This window comes from Taeniopygia guttata, chromosome 4, assembly GCF_048771995.1.
Source record: "Taeniopygia guttata chromosome 4, bTaeGut7.mat, whole genome shotgun sequence".
Classification (NCBI taxonomy): Eukaryota; Metazoa; Chordata; class Aves; order Passeriformes; family Estrildidae; genus Taeniopygia; species Taeniopygia guttata.
This window is the reverse complement of record NC_133028.1, coordinates 68665448-68679376: the sequence shown is the minus strand read 5'-3', so window position 1 is coordinate 68679376 and position 13929 is coordinate 68665448. Positions and strand designations below refer to the sequence as shown.

The following is a 13929-nucleotide window of genomic DNA, read 5'->3' as shown; positions in this document are numbered from 1 at the left end:
ATAAAGGAAAGAGAAGCCAGAAAACGGAGAGATAGCGGGAATAAGGGGCACAGGGAGCTGAAGAGGGGGCACAGGGAAGCAGCAGGGGAGGGTAAGGGGAGGCAGGGTCGGGATGGACAGGGAGGATGGAGGGAGAACGAGAAGGAAGAACAGAGGCAGGAGTCAGGGTTGGTAGGGGAGCAGCGGGGTACAGCGGGAGGGAGGTATGGGGAGGAGAGCTGGAAGGGGATTAGAGGGGGGTCGGGCTGGAGACAGCGAGAGGAAGGGGAAGGAGAGGACGGAGGGCAGGGGAGAGGAGAGGATGGGGATCTAGGGAGGAGAGGGGTAAGGGGTAGGAGGAGGAGAAAAGAGGGACAGAGAGAACCTCACCCGAGCCCCGCCTGGGGAGCCCGCACCGGCCACACCCGGCACCTCCAAGCGCTGCCGAGCAAATGGCGCCCGCGACGGTTTCCGGGGTTTAAATGCCCTCGGCCCCGCCCCGCGCAGGCGCTCTGGAGCCCCGCGCACCTGTGCCCGCCCCGCCCCTCACACCTGTGCCGGCCCCGAGCTGCGCACGCGCGCTGTGGCCCCGCCCCTCACACCTGTGCCCGCCCCGCCCCTCCCTGGCCCCGCCCCCGCACCGCTGTCCCGCGGCCACGCGGGGGCGCCGCGCGCGCACCGCGCTCCGTGTCCGCCAGGCGGCGCCCTGCGGGTCCCGGGCCCTCACGGCGGCTCCGGGTCCGCCCCGGGAACCGCCGCGATCCCGCCGCTGTCCCGGTGGTGGGGAGCCGGGCGGGGACAGCGGTGCGGTTCCGTGGTGCAGATGCTGAACCGCGGCCAGGACCGGGCCCGGCCCCGGGGCTCCCACCGGCACCGTCTTCTCCGGGGGCAGCCCGGCCTGTGGGCACTGCCCCCCACCTCCCATGGTTGTGACATAAAAGCTTGACAGGAGAGGAGGCCATTCCATGAGTTCCTAATTATTTATTTTCACCCTGCACACATAAACCATCAGGAACTGGACATCGTTATCTCCTGCCTCGGCAGGATTTGGTCCCAAGCTGCAGTTCACTGTCAGTACAGACATCTGGGAGAAAAAGCTGGATACTTCCATAAAAACCAGCTCTGTCTTTGTCCCAGGGGATGTGGTCTGAGAGGGAACATCTGGCCTCAAGGGGAGTGCAGGGTGCATGGAGAGGCTGGGCAGATTTGGGGGCCAGGACTCTCAGTGCAGTAGTTGGATCTCTATCCCTCCCTATTTGCTTCCCTCTCCTCAATTGCCCAGGCAGGACCAGTGAGGATCACTTTAGCTGGATCTTCTCCTCTTCCTCAGCTTGTCTTTGGACCCTAGAAGATGACAGATGTGGAATTGTAATTTTTTTTTAGGGACAAAGCCTCACGATCAGATACTGTCCCAAGCACACAGAACTTTCCACTTTTGGGATGCACTGAATTCAAACCCATGCCTGTTTTTCCAAGTTAATGATTTAAACCAGCTGGATTGCTGAGGAGCTGGCACCCAGGCCCCAGGTAGCAGGCCAAGGATGCTTGCCCTCTGGGATTAATCATTCTCCCAGCTGCTGACACTGCCTCCATAAAAACTCCGGGATGGGATTCCCAGAGCTGCTTCGCAGCAGGAGGAGGAGAGCCAGCTCCAACATGAGGGCAGCTCTGGCTCTGTTGCTGCTCTTGGCCGCTGCACAGGCGTTACAGCGAGGTAAGGGTGCTGATCCCAGGGCTTTGTGGGCCCCTGGGATGAGGGGCATGGGGCTGGGGCCTCGGTTCCAGCATTTTTTGGTGGCCTCCCCTCTCCCAGCCTGCAGCCAAATCGCTGGGCAGCACCAGAGAGGAAAGGGAAGGGGTGGGAGGGTGGTTTGGGATCCAGGATGTCGCTTTGGGGCGATGCTGGAGGAGGTGGGATGGGAGAGGACAGAGCCACAGGGATTGGCTCCTTCTCTTTGTAAAGGAAAATGGGATTTCCTGACCCCTCTGACAAGCACCATTCCTCTGTAAAACTCACCCCTCGATGGAAACAATGCTCTGCCGCCCTTTGCTGCCTTCTCAGCTCCACAGGGAATCCCCCACCTGCCAAAAAAACACCTAAAACTTACCTGTCCCACATGGCTTTATAGAAGTGAACAGAAATGCCACAAGTTGGGACCAGGAGCTGATGTTCCTGCCAGGAAAGAGACCTGCCTTTTCCACGGCTTCCCCTTTTCTGGCAACCCCCTGCCTTCACCCTACACTTCTGTTCCCCCCAGAGTGATGTGACCCTCAGGGTCATGGCCCAAACCCCTGGATTTTGGGAGGTGACCCTGCCCCACGCTGTAATCCCAGGAAACACCGGTATCATTGTTTACCCCGCGGGTGCCAAAGTCTGGTCCCGTGAATCGATCGCGTTTTTCCAGGGATGACAGCACTGCTGGGAATGTTTTCACTGCTGGCTGCTCCATGGACCTGGCCCCACATATTCCATACTCAAAAACTGCCATATGATTTACCTGTAGAGGGTTTTCTCCCTGCTCCTTTCCCTGGCTGCAGAGCTGGACCAGCAGCCTGGATACCAGGGATGCTTTTCCCAGGCTGGCTGAGCCAACATCTCCCCAGGGACCACCAAATCCTACTTGGAAATAGATACAATAGAGTGAAGAAAATGAACAAACCCCCAAGTGAATAAAGCAGCATGTTCTGTGGTGGCAGAGCATTCCTTGTTCCCTACTCACAATTCCTCCTTCTCCTGCACTTTCAGGGAAAGCTTATGTCCGGGAGAAAGTCTGCCAGGAGTACAAGATGCTGGGAAAGGAGAACTTCCGAACCCTGTAGGTACCTCCTGCTGCTGCTGCCCTCCCAGGAGGCCTGACACCTGAGCCAAGAGCAGAATACAGTAAATAAAAATCTTGGAAAAGGGCAGATGGATTCCAATCATCAAAAAGGGGAGAAAAGTTTGATTCGTTGTTGAATTCCTCAAAACCAATTAAGTAGGTAAATTAAAAATTCTCACAGAGCTGACACACAGTCAGTGCCACAGTAAGTGGCAGCCCCCAGCCTGGAAGTTGTTCCAGTTCTTTTTCCTGGCTGTTTTCCAAGGAATATGCTGTTATTTCTCTCAGCACCACAGCCAACACTGTTGAAGCCATTTGGGCAGAACAGTCCTGTAATGGGATTTCTGATTGAAGGATAAAGGCTCACCTGGCTCTCCCTGTTCTCACTCCCTGCTCCCAGGACCATCATTGCCAACAGCCGGAAATATTCCAATGGCACCTTCGATGAGATCAGCCACCTCGTCCGGGAAATCGTCTCCCTGGCCGAGACGTGCTGCGCCGACGGGGCTGACCCCTCCTGCTACGATACCGGGGTGAGACTGACCAAAAACAGGGATCAGACCCCAAAAACGGTGAAGGGGATGGGGTGGGGCGTCCATAACCTCCTGTCCCTCCCGCAGTCCACGGCGCTGTCGGCCAAATCCTGCGGTGTGGACTCACCTTTCCCGGCGCATCCCGGCACGGCCGAGTGCTGCACCCACGAGGGCCTGGAGCGAAAACTGTGCCTGGCTGCCCTGCGCCACCCGCCCCAGCCGCTGCCCCGCTACCTGCAGCCCTCTGACAGGGAGCTCTGCCAGGCCTTCCAGAGGGATCCCCGCGAATTTGCCGACAGGTGAGCCCAGCCGGTGCCATGGGCTGGCAGCCTGAGGTGGTGCCTGGAGAGGGTTCCCATCCCTGGATGATCTTAACACCTCCAAACCCTGCTTATGCTCTGGATCCCCTGATCCTGAGGTGCTGGGGCTCCTTATCCCGTCTCTGCCGCAGGTTTCTGTATGAGTACTCCAGCAGCTACAGCCAGGCTCCCCTGCCTGTGCTCCTGGGCTCCACCACGACCTTCCTCTCCATGGTCTCCACCTGCTGCATCTCCCGTGCACCCACTGCCTGCTTCCTGAAGGAGGTGAGACCCTTTGGAGCTCTGAGCCCAGTCCTATCCTCACTCCTCAGGAGCCAGGCAAGCTCTGTGCTGATTTCCATTTCCATTCTCTTTTTGTGGCAGAAACTGGAGAGGAAAACCCTTTCCCTCCTCACTCTGACCTCAAACCGGATTTGCTCCCGCTTCTCGGCATATGGGAAGGACAAAGTCAGCTTCAGGTACAGGGGGAAAGGGCCTCTCCGTCCTGGAACGGGACAGCATTCAGAAACACAGGCTTTAATTCTGGTGTAAATCCCTGGAGTCGCTCCATGCACAGCACAGGGGCAGAGCAAGCCCTGCCCTCCCCATCCCCTCCCCATCCCTTCCCTCCCCCTGGCTCGGAGCTGTTTCCTGGGAAGGGGATCCCAGCCCCCCGAGCCCCACACGCCCTGTGCTCCCCCCCACAGCTACCTGGCCTCGCTGGCTCAGAAGGTTCCCACTGCTTCCTTCGAGGACCTTCTCCCCCTGGCTGAAGACGCTGCTGAGGTGTCTTCCCAGTGCTGCGACTCGCTGGCCGAGGACTGCATGCAGAAGAAGGTAGGGGGGGCTGGAGCCCAGCTGGAAGCTGCTCCCGGGTCCCAGCAGGAGCTCAGGGAGCTGAGGGCACCTGCACATGCCCTGCTGGCTCTCTGCAGCTCTTGGAGCACACAGCCAAAGTCTGCACCGCGCTGTCGGCTCGGGACGGGCGCTTCGCCGACTGCTGCAAGGGGAAAAACCTGATGGAAAACCATTTCTGCATCCTGGCCATGCTCCCAGCGCCGGCTCTCGAGCTGCCAGAGGCACCAGAGCCCACCAACAAGGAGCTGTGTGCCAAGGAGGGGGCTCTCCATGCCACCAGGTGAGCGGCAGCCACAGCAGCCAGGGTGCAGGCACAGAACAGAACCACTTAAGTTGGAAAAGATCCCTAAAATCATCGAGTCCAACCAGTTCCTGACCCTGTTACGTGCTTAGGTTCTTATGGGGATAACCAGGGGAACGTCATCAATTCCCTCAGGGGAATTTGTGCCACCAGGCAGCCCCAGGGGCTGCACAAAGATGCCAAAAACAGGCCCCATCCCATTGTGAGCAGCACCCAAAGTGGAGACTTGCCTGAGCACTCATTTCCCTCCTGCTCCAGGTTCCTGTTTGAGCTGGCACGGAGGCACCCCAACCTCCCTGACGCCGTCCTCGCCAAGCTCTACGACTCCTCCAAGAAACTTCGGGGGGAATGCTGCTCCTCCAAGGACCCCTCTGCCTGTTTGGACAGCAAGGTGAGTGGTGTGGGGGCTCATCCTCCCCAAATCCCCACAGAGGCTTTTCCCAACCTGCTAATTCCCACCTTCTGCCCCCAGCGCAAGCGGATAGGAGAGGAGCTGCTCCCCTTCCTGGAGAGGGCCAACCAGCTCTGCGGGCAGTACAACAAGCTGCCTTTCCTTGAGTTCAAGAAGAGGTGAGCCTTTACCTTTCCCCCCGCAAAACACCCACCCGGATCACCGGCTGCAATCAGAATTCCTCCACGATGCTGAGGATGCTCCCACGCCTGCATCCCCCCCTCGGCCAAGAGCCGCCGTGACCGCGTTCCCCTCTCCGCAGGCTGCGGGAGAGCCTGACCCGAGCCCAGCCCGGGGCCAGCCCGGCTCAGCTGGAGCAGCTCCTGGAGCAGAGAACATCCTTCGCCTCCACCTGCTGCCTGCCAGACTCTCCCCCGCTCCTCTGCGCTTCCAAGGTACCACCGCGACCCTTCCCTGCACCGCTGCGGGGCCGGACCCCGCTCCGGGGCTGCCCCTCGGCTCTTCATCCTTTCCCAGGTGAGCTCGGAGCTGGGAGAGCTGTGTAAGGAGGAGTCCTGCCTGCTGGGATAGCGGCCCGGAGGGGGACCACGAGGAGGAGCTCCGTGATCGCTCAGTGGTGGAATCTGTGGGTATTGATAATCCCCAGATTGTAAAAAGTCTGTCTTTCTACCCCGCTGCCAAAGCAGAAGCCATAATCCGTCTGTGCTGGTTTCCAGGCTGTTTATTCTGTTTATCTCTAACATGTTCTGCTGCCCTGCCGCAGCTCTGTCCTGCAGGGCAGCGTGTGGGGCTCTGCCCTCAGTGGGATGGTACAAACATTAAATATCAGAAACTACCTGTGCTATATTTACAATAACGTGCCAATATCTGTCACCTACGTTGAACAGTGTGTCCCCAGCCTAAACCAACAGAAAAATGCCAACACCGCAGTGAAACATGGAGGGCATGAAGAAGGAGGAAAAGGACGAAACACACCCAATTTCCTCCATCTTGTCCCCTCTGAACCCCTAATCTAGAATCCTAAAATTTTACTTTTGCACCCGTGCCACACTTAATTATTACTGATATCAAACACTCAGAGCTGGTAATTCATCCTGTAAGATTGAAAACTCTTTTCCATGGACAGAGATCACAGACAGTGTCTCTGGGGGCTCTGTCCAGGGGGGTTCCTGACCCCCTGCCAGGGCAGCCAGAGGGAAGCCCTGGGTTCCCACAGCGCAGGAGTGGGATGGGAGCATCGGGGTGCTGGGCTGGAGGAGGTCACCGAGCCCACACCTCGTATTCCATTCCTGCAGCCGAAATAAAGACAAGCAGAGTGCCCTGCAGTGCTGCTGGAAGGGCTTTGCACAAGGGGGGCGCAGCTTCACCTCCACAGGCAGGAAGAGGTCCCTGCCTTGATCCTGGAAGATAAAGCTCTAAAAAACGAAGCAAAACCAGCAAAAAGACTCATCAAATGCCCACAGAGACATCAGTCTGCGGGTATTTGGGTTACTACCTAGAAACAACAGCCCCAGCACCTGAGAGGGGCACCCCCAGCTGCCTGCCTGCCCAGGTGAGCCCTCTCCAGCACAGGTGGGGCTCTGGGGGTGCTGCAGGGGAAGAAGCCCCTGTCTGGGATGCAGGAGGATGGCAAACCCAGCCCAGAAAACCACAGGAAAATCCCCCGAGCCCAGATGTGGCAGCTTCGTGTACAACAACCACAGCAAGGGAAGCACATGAAAAGCCACCCAAAAATACTCAGCTGTTGTTCAAAACAACACAAATCATAATCCTCCTGCTAAAAGCAGCAGATTTCCTTGGAAAGTTCAGGCTGCTCCTGCCTGATGCCTGCCAGCATCACCTCCCCAGGGGTTCCATCCAGTCCTTGCCAGCCTGGCCATAAACCAGTTGGTTTTTCCGCTCTCTGTTGTACCTGGGATTTTTATTTGGTGGGGTTTTTTTGGTAGTAATTTTATTTTCCAGCTCTCATTCCTCCTGCCCTCAGACACACACAAGGAGGATCCCTCTCCTGCCTTTTCATCCCACCACCTCTCTAACCCATTCCCAAAAATGTAAAGGAAGCAGCAAAGTTCCTGACTTAGTTGTGTGGGTTTTTTGGTTTTTTTTTTTTAATCCCCAATCTTGGTGCTCAGCACACCACCAACCAGGGAATGTAGGGCTGCCGTGGGAAAAGCCCAGTGAGAAACACTTAAAGCACTAAAAACCCAGCACTGAATAAAACAGCTCCACCATTCTCCTGGCCACTGCTCCATGAAGCATCATAAAAAGGCTGAAAGTGTTTTATCCACCTCTGAGACCTGCAGGGCTGCTGATTTCCCAGTGCCTGTTTTTCCCAGCCCTTTTGGGCCTGCAGCATCCCAGCCATCAACTCCACCCACCCAAAAAACAGACAGGAAAAAGGCTCATACCTCCTGTTCATTTTATTTGTCTCCCAGACTGTGTACAGCACATCCCTAAGGAAGCAGCAAGTGTTTTTTTCTCTTGGTTTTGCTCCCTCCAGGCAGGCCCAGCAAAGCCTGGGGATCAGCAGCATTTATAGAGGGGGGAACAGCTCACAGGTGCTGCTGGTGCCACTCAGCTCACAGCAGGGCTCCCAGCAGCTGTGTGCAATGGAGAATCCACTTCCCCATCCTGCATCCTGGTGAAATAGGAGCCCAAAAAATGTCCCTTGCCTGGGCACTGGGATGAGCCTTCCCCACCCTTTGGCACAGCCATATGGCATCGCTTGGGCACCAACATTCCCAAGGGACTGGCACCACCAGGGTGGCTGTGGCCCCCCGTATCCAGCTGGAATCACCGGTGCAGATCCCTGGGGTGGCCTCAGCTCTCACCATGGCCACGCTTGGAGCTGAAAAAGAAGGTTTTCAGTCATGGCAGGGCTTTACACAGCCCCAGAGCCATCCCCAAGCCAGCTCCAGCTGCCAGGCATCCACCCGTGAGGATGAGCGTGGGCAGGAGCCAAGGGCTGGACCCCGGTGCAAACCAGTTTGCCCAGCAGCTGCTCCCACTCTCACCAGTTCGGGCACATCCTGTCCGTGGCAAAGCCGTGCCAGGCTGGAAGGGTCTGTCCTGCTCGGGCAGAGGAGCCCAGCCGGTGCCCGTGCCGGGAGAACAGAGCCCGGGGCCGGGATGGTCACCGGCTCTCCCGGAGACTCCAGCCCCACCGGGACGCGGCAATGCAGAGCCACCGGGGCCGGTCACCGGGCCGGGAATCGGGAGCTGCCGGGGCCCCGCAGCTCCACCGCGTGGGGGACACCAGGGACACCCGGTCCCATCCCGGGAAGCTGATGCTGTCCCCCCGCAGAGGGTCAGTGCCCAAACCCGCTCTCAGAGCCACGGGACCCCCGCTGCAACTCCCGGCACCAGAGCCCGCAGCACGGGGGCGACGGGAGCCAACGGCCCCGGTTCACCCAGTTCTGCCCCGGTTCTCCACCACTTTTGCCCGCTTTCCCTCACCCGGTCCCTCCCCTCTCCCGCCGGTAGTCGGGAACCGGGAGAGCGCCCGGGGACGCTGAGCTCGGCTCGGTCCTTGCGGAGAGGCGCGGCTGCAATGGGAGCAGCTCCAGCACGGCCCTCAGGCCTCCCGGAACGGGACCCGAGCCCGGCAGAGCCGCTTGGACCAGGATCGGGAGCGGGACCGGGACCGGGACCGGGATCGGGGCGGAGGCGCCGCGGTTGTGGCGCCCTCCCGTGGCCACTGCGGGTATGGCGGGCGGGCCGCCCCTGCTCAGTGTCGCCGTCTGGCGGCCGCGGCGCGGCAGCGCAGCCCCCGCGCCCGCAAGGACATTGGCGACACGGGGACACCTTTCCGCCACCCCTTTATTCAAACCGCCGCACGTTTTAGCCCTCGCCCATGGAGCCAACCGCTGCTGCCGTCCGGGACCCGCCCGCAGGTACCGGGAGCTCCTGTGGAGAAAACAGATCCCGTCGGTCACGGCACCCACGCCGATGCGGGGCTCCGGTCACACCGGCTCGGTCGCCACCCCCCCCTCCGCTCCCCTGCACCTTCACGCGATGCCCGTTTCCCGCACATCTTCACTTCTGGAAGGTCCATCCTTGTTTAACGTTTCCATCTCTTCTGCCTTTCTCTTCCTACGCTGCCTCCGACAGTGGCTTGACAGGGGGGGAAATAATAAAAAACAAACAAACAAAAAGAGGCAGAAGGGGGCATGGAGGTGATGCTCCTTCCTCTCCCTCGGCTTTTACCCTGCAGAAGATGCACATGGATCTTCACGCCTGCTTTCCAGCCCCAAAGGAGTGTCCCAGGCACCTCCCAACACCTACGGGAGCATGTCCCATCGGCCTGGGCTCCCTCTTCCCTTTCCCTTCCCACCCCGCTCCCCCACGTACTGGCTGCAGAGGCAAATGCCGACGACGAGGATGATGAGGGCGACAATGCCGACGATGAGGGAGATGATGACGATCTGGCCTTGGTCCCCTCGCAGGTAGAACAGATCCACCCTCTCGCAGCGAGCCCCGGTGTAGCCCCGCTCGCACCTGCCCCGCGGCACAGGGGAGGCACGGGGGGGGGTCCCAAAAGCTGCCACGGTGCCCGTGTCCCCCTCAGGCAGGAGGAGGACGGGCACAGCATCCCACCCCGTGCCGCCGTGTCCCCACCGCGGGTGACTTACACACAAGCCGGCGCCTCCTCGGCCACGAGGAAGCGGCACCTCCCTTTGACACAGTAGTGCTGATACTCCTCCGGGCACCGGGAGAAGTGGCTGTGCCGCCGCAGCTGCGTCCCGTTCCCTGCGGGTGACAAGCACGAAGGGTGACACTGAGCCGCTGCATCCCCGGCTGCAACCAGCGGGGTCGGCTTGGGCATCCCCGGTTTCCCAGCCCAGCCATGCCACACAAACCCCCTGCTCATCCTCCATCCAAGGCCCCCAGCACCCCCCAGTACCCCCCAGCACCCCCTCACCTGTGCATCCCTTGGCTGTGCCGCAGCTGAGCCCCTCGGTGGCATTGGTGTCGGCACCCACGCAGCCAAAGCACGCCAAGCCTGGAAGGCGTTGCAGGCAGCTCAGAGGGGAACCCCCAGCACCCCCCCACAGCCACGGGTGGGTGTGTGGGTGGGGGGTTGGCAGCGGGTTCTGCAGCTGTGCCCACGGCCCCCCTGCTCCGGCAGCATCAGCTTTTCCCCAGGGCCGGGAGAAGGGGAAGCGGGTCCCGCCTGCTGCCTCCACCCAGCAACGCCCCGGCACGGAGGTCTGGGAGCCAGCGGGGTGGCTTTTTTGGACCACACAGCCCAGCCAGCTGCTCCTCTGCCCGGGGAGGATGCAGGGAGGGATGCCCAGAGAGATCCGGACTCATGAAATCATTGATTGGTTTGGCCTGCCAGGGACTGCCAAGTTCGTCTCGTTCCAACTCTGCTGCCATGGGCAGGGACACCTTCCACCAGCCCACGTTGGTCCAAGCCCTGTCCGACCTGGCCTTGGACGTTTCCAGGGATGGAGCTGCCACAGCCTCCCCACCCTCCTCCTCACCCTGGGAAGAATTCCTTCCCAGTATCTAATCTAAACCTGCCCTTTGTCAGCGTGGAGCCGTTCCCCTTTGTCCTGTCGCTCCGTGCCTTGCGACAAGTCCCTCTGCAGTTCCCTTGGAGCCCCTTTAGGCACCGCAAGGTGCTCCGGAGAAAGGGAAAAGGGGGTCACCGGGGTGAAACCGAGAGGCGGGAGCGTCAGAGCGGCGGTAACCGGATCGCTGGCATACCAACACTGACTCAGCTCCCCGCTCCCCGCCCGGCCCTCCCCGGGGATTCACCCGCCGAGGTGGCACCCGGGCAGCGGGGACAGGTCCTGCCTGACGGGTGGCTCCCGAGGAGGTGGCCCGCCGAGGCGAGGCTGTCACCATCCCGCGTGGTGGCACTTGGTGGCTTCGCGGAGAGTTGGCACAGCCGGATCCCGGCAGCCTCGTCTCCCGTTCCCCGTTTCCTCCTCCGGCACCGAGCCTCCGGTGTCCCCCCCCGTGGCACGGAGGAGGGGACATTCCCAGCACACACGTCCCTCCTGGCTATATATAGCCAGCAGGGCGCTACCGGCGCGCTGCGGGTGACAGAGCCCCGAGAGAGCCCGGTGGGGAGGACAGGGTGCCCATTGTCCCCCCCGGGCCAGCAGCAGGGTGGGAGATACCCGGGGGGAGCCAGGGATGAGCCATGGGGCGGCTGCACCCCGGGATCCAGCTGTGGGCATGCGGCGGGACAGGGAGGGAGGGAGGGAGGGAGGCTGACTTCACTGGCGGTGACCGAGTTCACAGCTCGACATGGAAAGATCCCCACCAAGCTGCGCTCCCCACCCTTATTGCAAGCAGACGCCGAGTTCTGGCATCCTCCGGGGCTGGTGGCAGTGCCAGCCCCGGAGGGACAGCACCCAGAGGCTGCAGGTGCCACCTCCCTCACCTCCCTGATGCACGGCAAGACCGGCTCCACTATCTCGGGCTGCAGCCGGAGATAAGCCAGGGAAGCATCCCAAACACTGGATTATTTTGCTGCTAACACCGCCTTGCTCTCCCAGCAAAGCCCAAACCACAAGGGAGCAACCACCCAGGACATGACTGAGCTCTGAGGGGACACACCAGCCCCAAACCAGGTCGGCTACCCTCGCTTTGCTCCTGCCAGCACAGGTTTGGCAGGTTTTGCCAAGTGCTGTCACCAGCCCTGCCAAAGGGCCAAACCCAAGCTGCTCCCTGCGGAGAGAAAAGCTCCCCTGAAATGGTTATTTCCTGGCAGCCACCAGCAGACACCTGTCTGCAGCTGCCTGCTTCCCAAAATCTTAGGAATTAACACGGGAATGAGCTGCTCACACACTTTGCTGGATAGTTACCAGCCCCCCTACCCCCGGCATCCCATACTCAGGCACCCATCAGCAGTTTCCCTTCAACAGGTGGTAAAAGCATCCCGCTCCTGCTCCAGGATCCAGCCAGGACATCCTGGCCCCCAGGCTGACCCCAGGGGTTCAGAGGCAGGATTGGAACGGTGTGGAATTCCAGGATGGGACCTGAGAGCACGGAGGGAGCCCAGGGACAGGGCTGGGCAACACCAGGATGGGCATAGAGGAAAGGATGGGATGGGATTGTCCAGGGGGGCACAGGGAGTCACTGGGATGGGGCTGGAGAAACACCAGCATGAACACTGGGAACGGGAACGGGGAGCAGCAGGATGGGATGGGGGAGCACCGGGATGGGAGCGAGAAGCAGCGGGACCGGAGAGAGGACGGTGCCGGGGCTGGGACAGCGGAGGTGACACCGGGCCGGGACAGGGAGCTGGGTATCCCAGAACCGAGCAGGTGGCGGGGCAGGGGGACTCCCGTGCTTACCGGAGGCGAGGGCCAGGCAGAGCAGCAGGGTACCGGGGCCGCCGCCCGGGACCGGGGCCGCCGCCGCCTCCATGCGCGCCGCCACCGCCTGCCCGGTGCCCGGCAGCTGCGGCGGGGCGGGACGGGGGCGGCCGCTCTGCCACCACCGCCCTCCTCCTCCTCCTCCTCCTCCTCCTCCTCCAGCTGCGCGGCTCCCACCCCGCCGCAGCCATCCCTTGGCGGTCCCGGTGTCCCCTCCCGGGTGTCCCACCCACGTCTGGCCTCTCCTGCCAGGAGGCGTCGAGCAGATGCCTCCCCCCATATCCCCGGGGATTTGGGGTGCCAGAGGGATCCCCCATCCTGCCAGCAGGCTGCCAGGCAGGGCTCCGGGGATCCCCTCTCCAGACGCAAACCCCAGTCCAGCCTCGCCTCTCCAGAGCATTTAACCCCGGCCAGCTTCTTGTGGAAAGGCAGATTTATTCACAGCGAGCAAAACACCCTCCCAAGGGCCTTGGCAGGCAATGACGGCAGCTCCCAATTATCCTGCGAGGGGCTGTGCCTTGGCAAAATACACCTCGCGGTGTCATTTGTGCCTCGGGAGGCGTATGATCCCGGTCCCCTGAGGAGCAGAAGAGACCCACAGGGGTGAAGGTGTCCCCCGGCTGCTGGCCTGTCCCCTCCTGCCATCCGGGGTCGCTCAGTAGGGATGCTCCGCCGCGGGCTGGTGCTGTCCCGACTCCCAGGAGGGGACAGGAGGGGACAGGAGGCTCTCCCGGCAGAGATGGGGGCAGGCGGTGGAGCCCCCGGGCGCGAATGAAGGTGGAAATGAAAGACTGGAAAGAACGGGTGACCTCAAACCGCAAGCTGGCAGCTATTAATGCGAGTGCTGGCAGCCACCCAGCCATGCCATTTGGCTGCTGGCCAGGGGGTGAGCAAGCTCCCTTAGCCCTGGCCAGCCAAAAATTCCTGCTGCAAACTCCAGCACACCGGTACCGCCGGTCCCTCTGCTCACGGCCGCGTCAGCTCCCTGCCAGAGGCGCCCCAAAAGCAACAAACCACAAGGATGGTGCAAAAGCTCTGCTGAGGGCTTGGGCAAGACCGGCAAAACTGGCAACTGGCACCCAGATGTGGCACAGAGTCACCCAAGAGGAGATGGCTCCATCCCGGTGGGGTGGGCAAGGGCAGGGAGTAGAAAAAAAAAAAAAAAAGAAATAAATCCTAGTGCCTACCAAAATAAAAGTTTCCCCCCAGCATCCTTCATATCTGGCTAAAACTGGAGGGAAAGGCAATTTGGATGTCACCAGAGGCAATGGTTTCCAATCTCCGGCAGCAATGGGAAAGCGCTGGCAAAAGTTATCCCCAAAAAAGGACCTTTCCCTGGCCCTGTCCCCTGCTCCGTGCCGGAAGGACCAGGCAGAGGTGACCAGCAGGTGGCA

General features: G+C 60.8%; 2 protein-coding genes and 3 long non-coding RNA genes across 5 annotated transcripts; 1 reads left to right on the top strand and 4 right to left on the bottom strand.

Annotated features, from left to right (window-relative positions):
• Positions 1-945: 945 nt before the first annotated feature.
• Positions 946-2047, bottom strand: LOC140684013 (uncharacterized). Its single transcript, XR_012055822.1, has 2 exons — positions 1997-2047; positions 946-1323 (listed from the first exon to the last, which is right to left on the bottom strand). It is a non-coding gene; the product is annotated as an uncharacterized lncRNA (long non-coding RNA).
• On the top strand, positions 1537-6036 carry GC (GC vitamin D binding protein). Its single transcript, XM_030272151.4, has 12 exons — positions 1537-1693; positions 2726-2795; positions 3199-3331; positions 3419-3630; positions 3783-3915; positions 4015-4109; positions 4338-4467; positions 4566-4768; positions 5048-5180; positions 5262-5359; positions 5503-5635; positions 5718-6036. Exons 1-12 carry the CDS (start codon positions 1585-1587, stop codon positions 5769-5771), a joined length of 1503 nt encoding a protein of 500 aa, XP_030128011.4. The 5' UTR covers positions 1537-1584; the 3' UTR covers positions 5772-6036.
• LOC115495104 (uncharacterized) lies at positions 2064-3424 on the bottom strand. The gene is made up of 3 exons (XR_003960231.4): positions 3166-3424; positions 2700-2839; positions 2064-2596 (listed from the first exon to the last, which is right to left on the bottom strand). It is a non-coding gene; the product is annotated as an uncharacterized lncRNA (long non-coding RNA).
• Positions 6037-7603: 1567 nt separating the features above from the next.
• Positions 7604-8335, bottom strand: LOC140683871 (uncharacterized). Its single transcript, XR_012055445.1, has 2 exons — positions 8216-8335; positions 7604-8049 (listed from the first exon to the last, which is right to left on the bottom strand). It is a non-coding gene; the product is annotated as an uncharacterized lncRNA (long non-coding RNA).
• A 667-nt stretch (positions 8336-9002) lies between these two features.
• Positions 9003-12665, bottom strand: BTC (betacellulin). Its single transcript, XM_030272150.4, has 6 exons — positions 12515-12665; positions 10123-10203; positions 9833-9950; positions 9552-9698; positions 9207-9314; positions 9003-9107 (listed from the first exon to the last, which is right to left on the bottom strand). The coding sequence occupies exons 1-5, from the start codon at positions 12585-12587 to the stop codon at positions 9209-9211; spliced, it is 525 nt and encodes a 174-aa protein (XP_030128010.3). The 5' UTR covers positions 12588-12665; the 3' UTR covers positions 9003-9107; positions 9207-9208.
• Positions 12666-13929: the final 1264 nt, after the last annotated feature.

Coding starts and splice junctions, on each gene's coding strand:
- GC (XM_030272151.4), top strand. CDS start 1,585: ATGGGATTCCCAGAGCTGCTTCGCAGCAGGAGGAGGAGAGCCAGCTCC. Junction 1,694..2,725: donor TGCACAGGCGTTACAGCGAG/GTAAGGGTGCTG, acceptor CTGCACTTTCAG/GGAAAGCTTATGTCCGGGAG. Junction 2,796..3,198: donor AAGGAGAACTTCCGAACCCT/GTAGGTACCTCC, acceptor CCCTGCTCCCAG/GACCATCATTGCCAACAGCC.
- BTC (XM_030272150.4), bottom strand. CDS start 12,587: ATGGAGGCGGCGGCGGCCCCGGTCCCGGGCGGCGGCCCCGGTACCCTG. Junction 10,204..12,514: donor CTGCCTGGCCCTCGCCTCCG/GTAAGCACGGGA, acceptor AACGCCTTCCAG/GCTTGGCGTGCTTTGGCTGC. Junction 9,315..9,551: donor GGCATTTGCCTCTGCAGCCA/GTACGTGGGGGA, acceptor CCCCCTGTCAAG/CCACTGTCGGAGGCAGCGTA.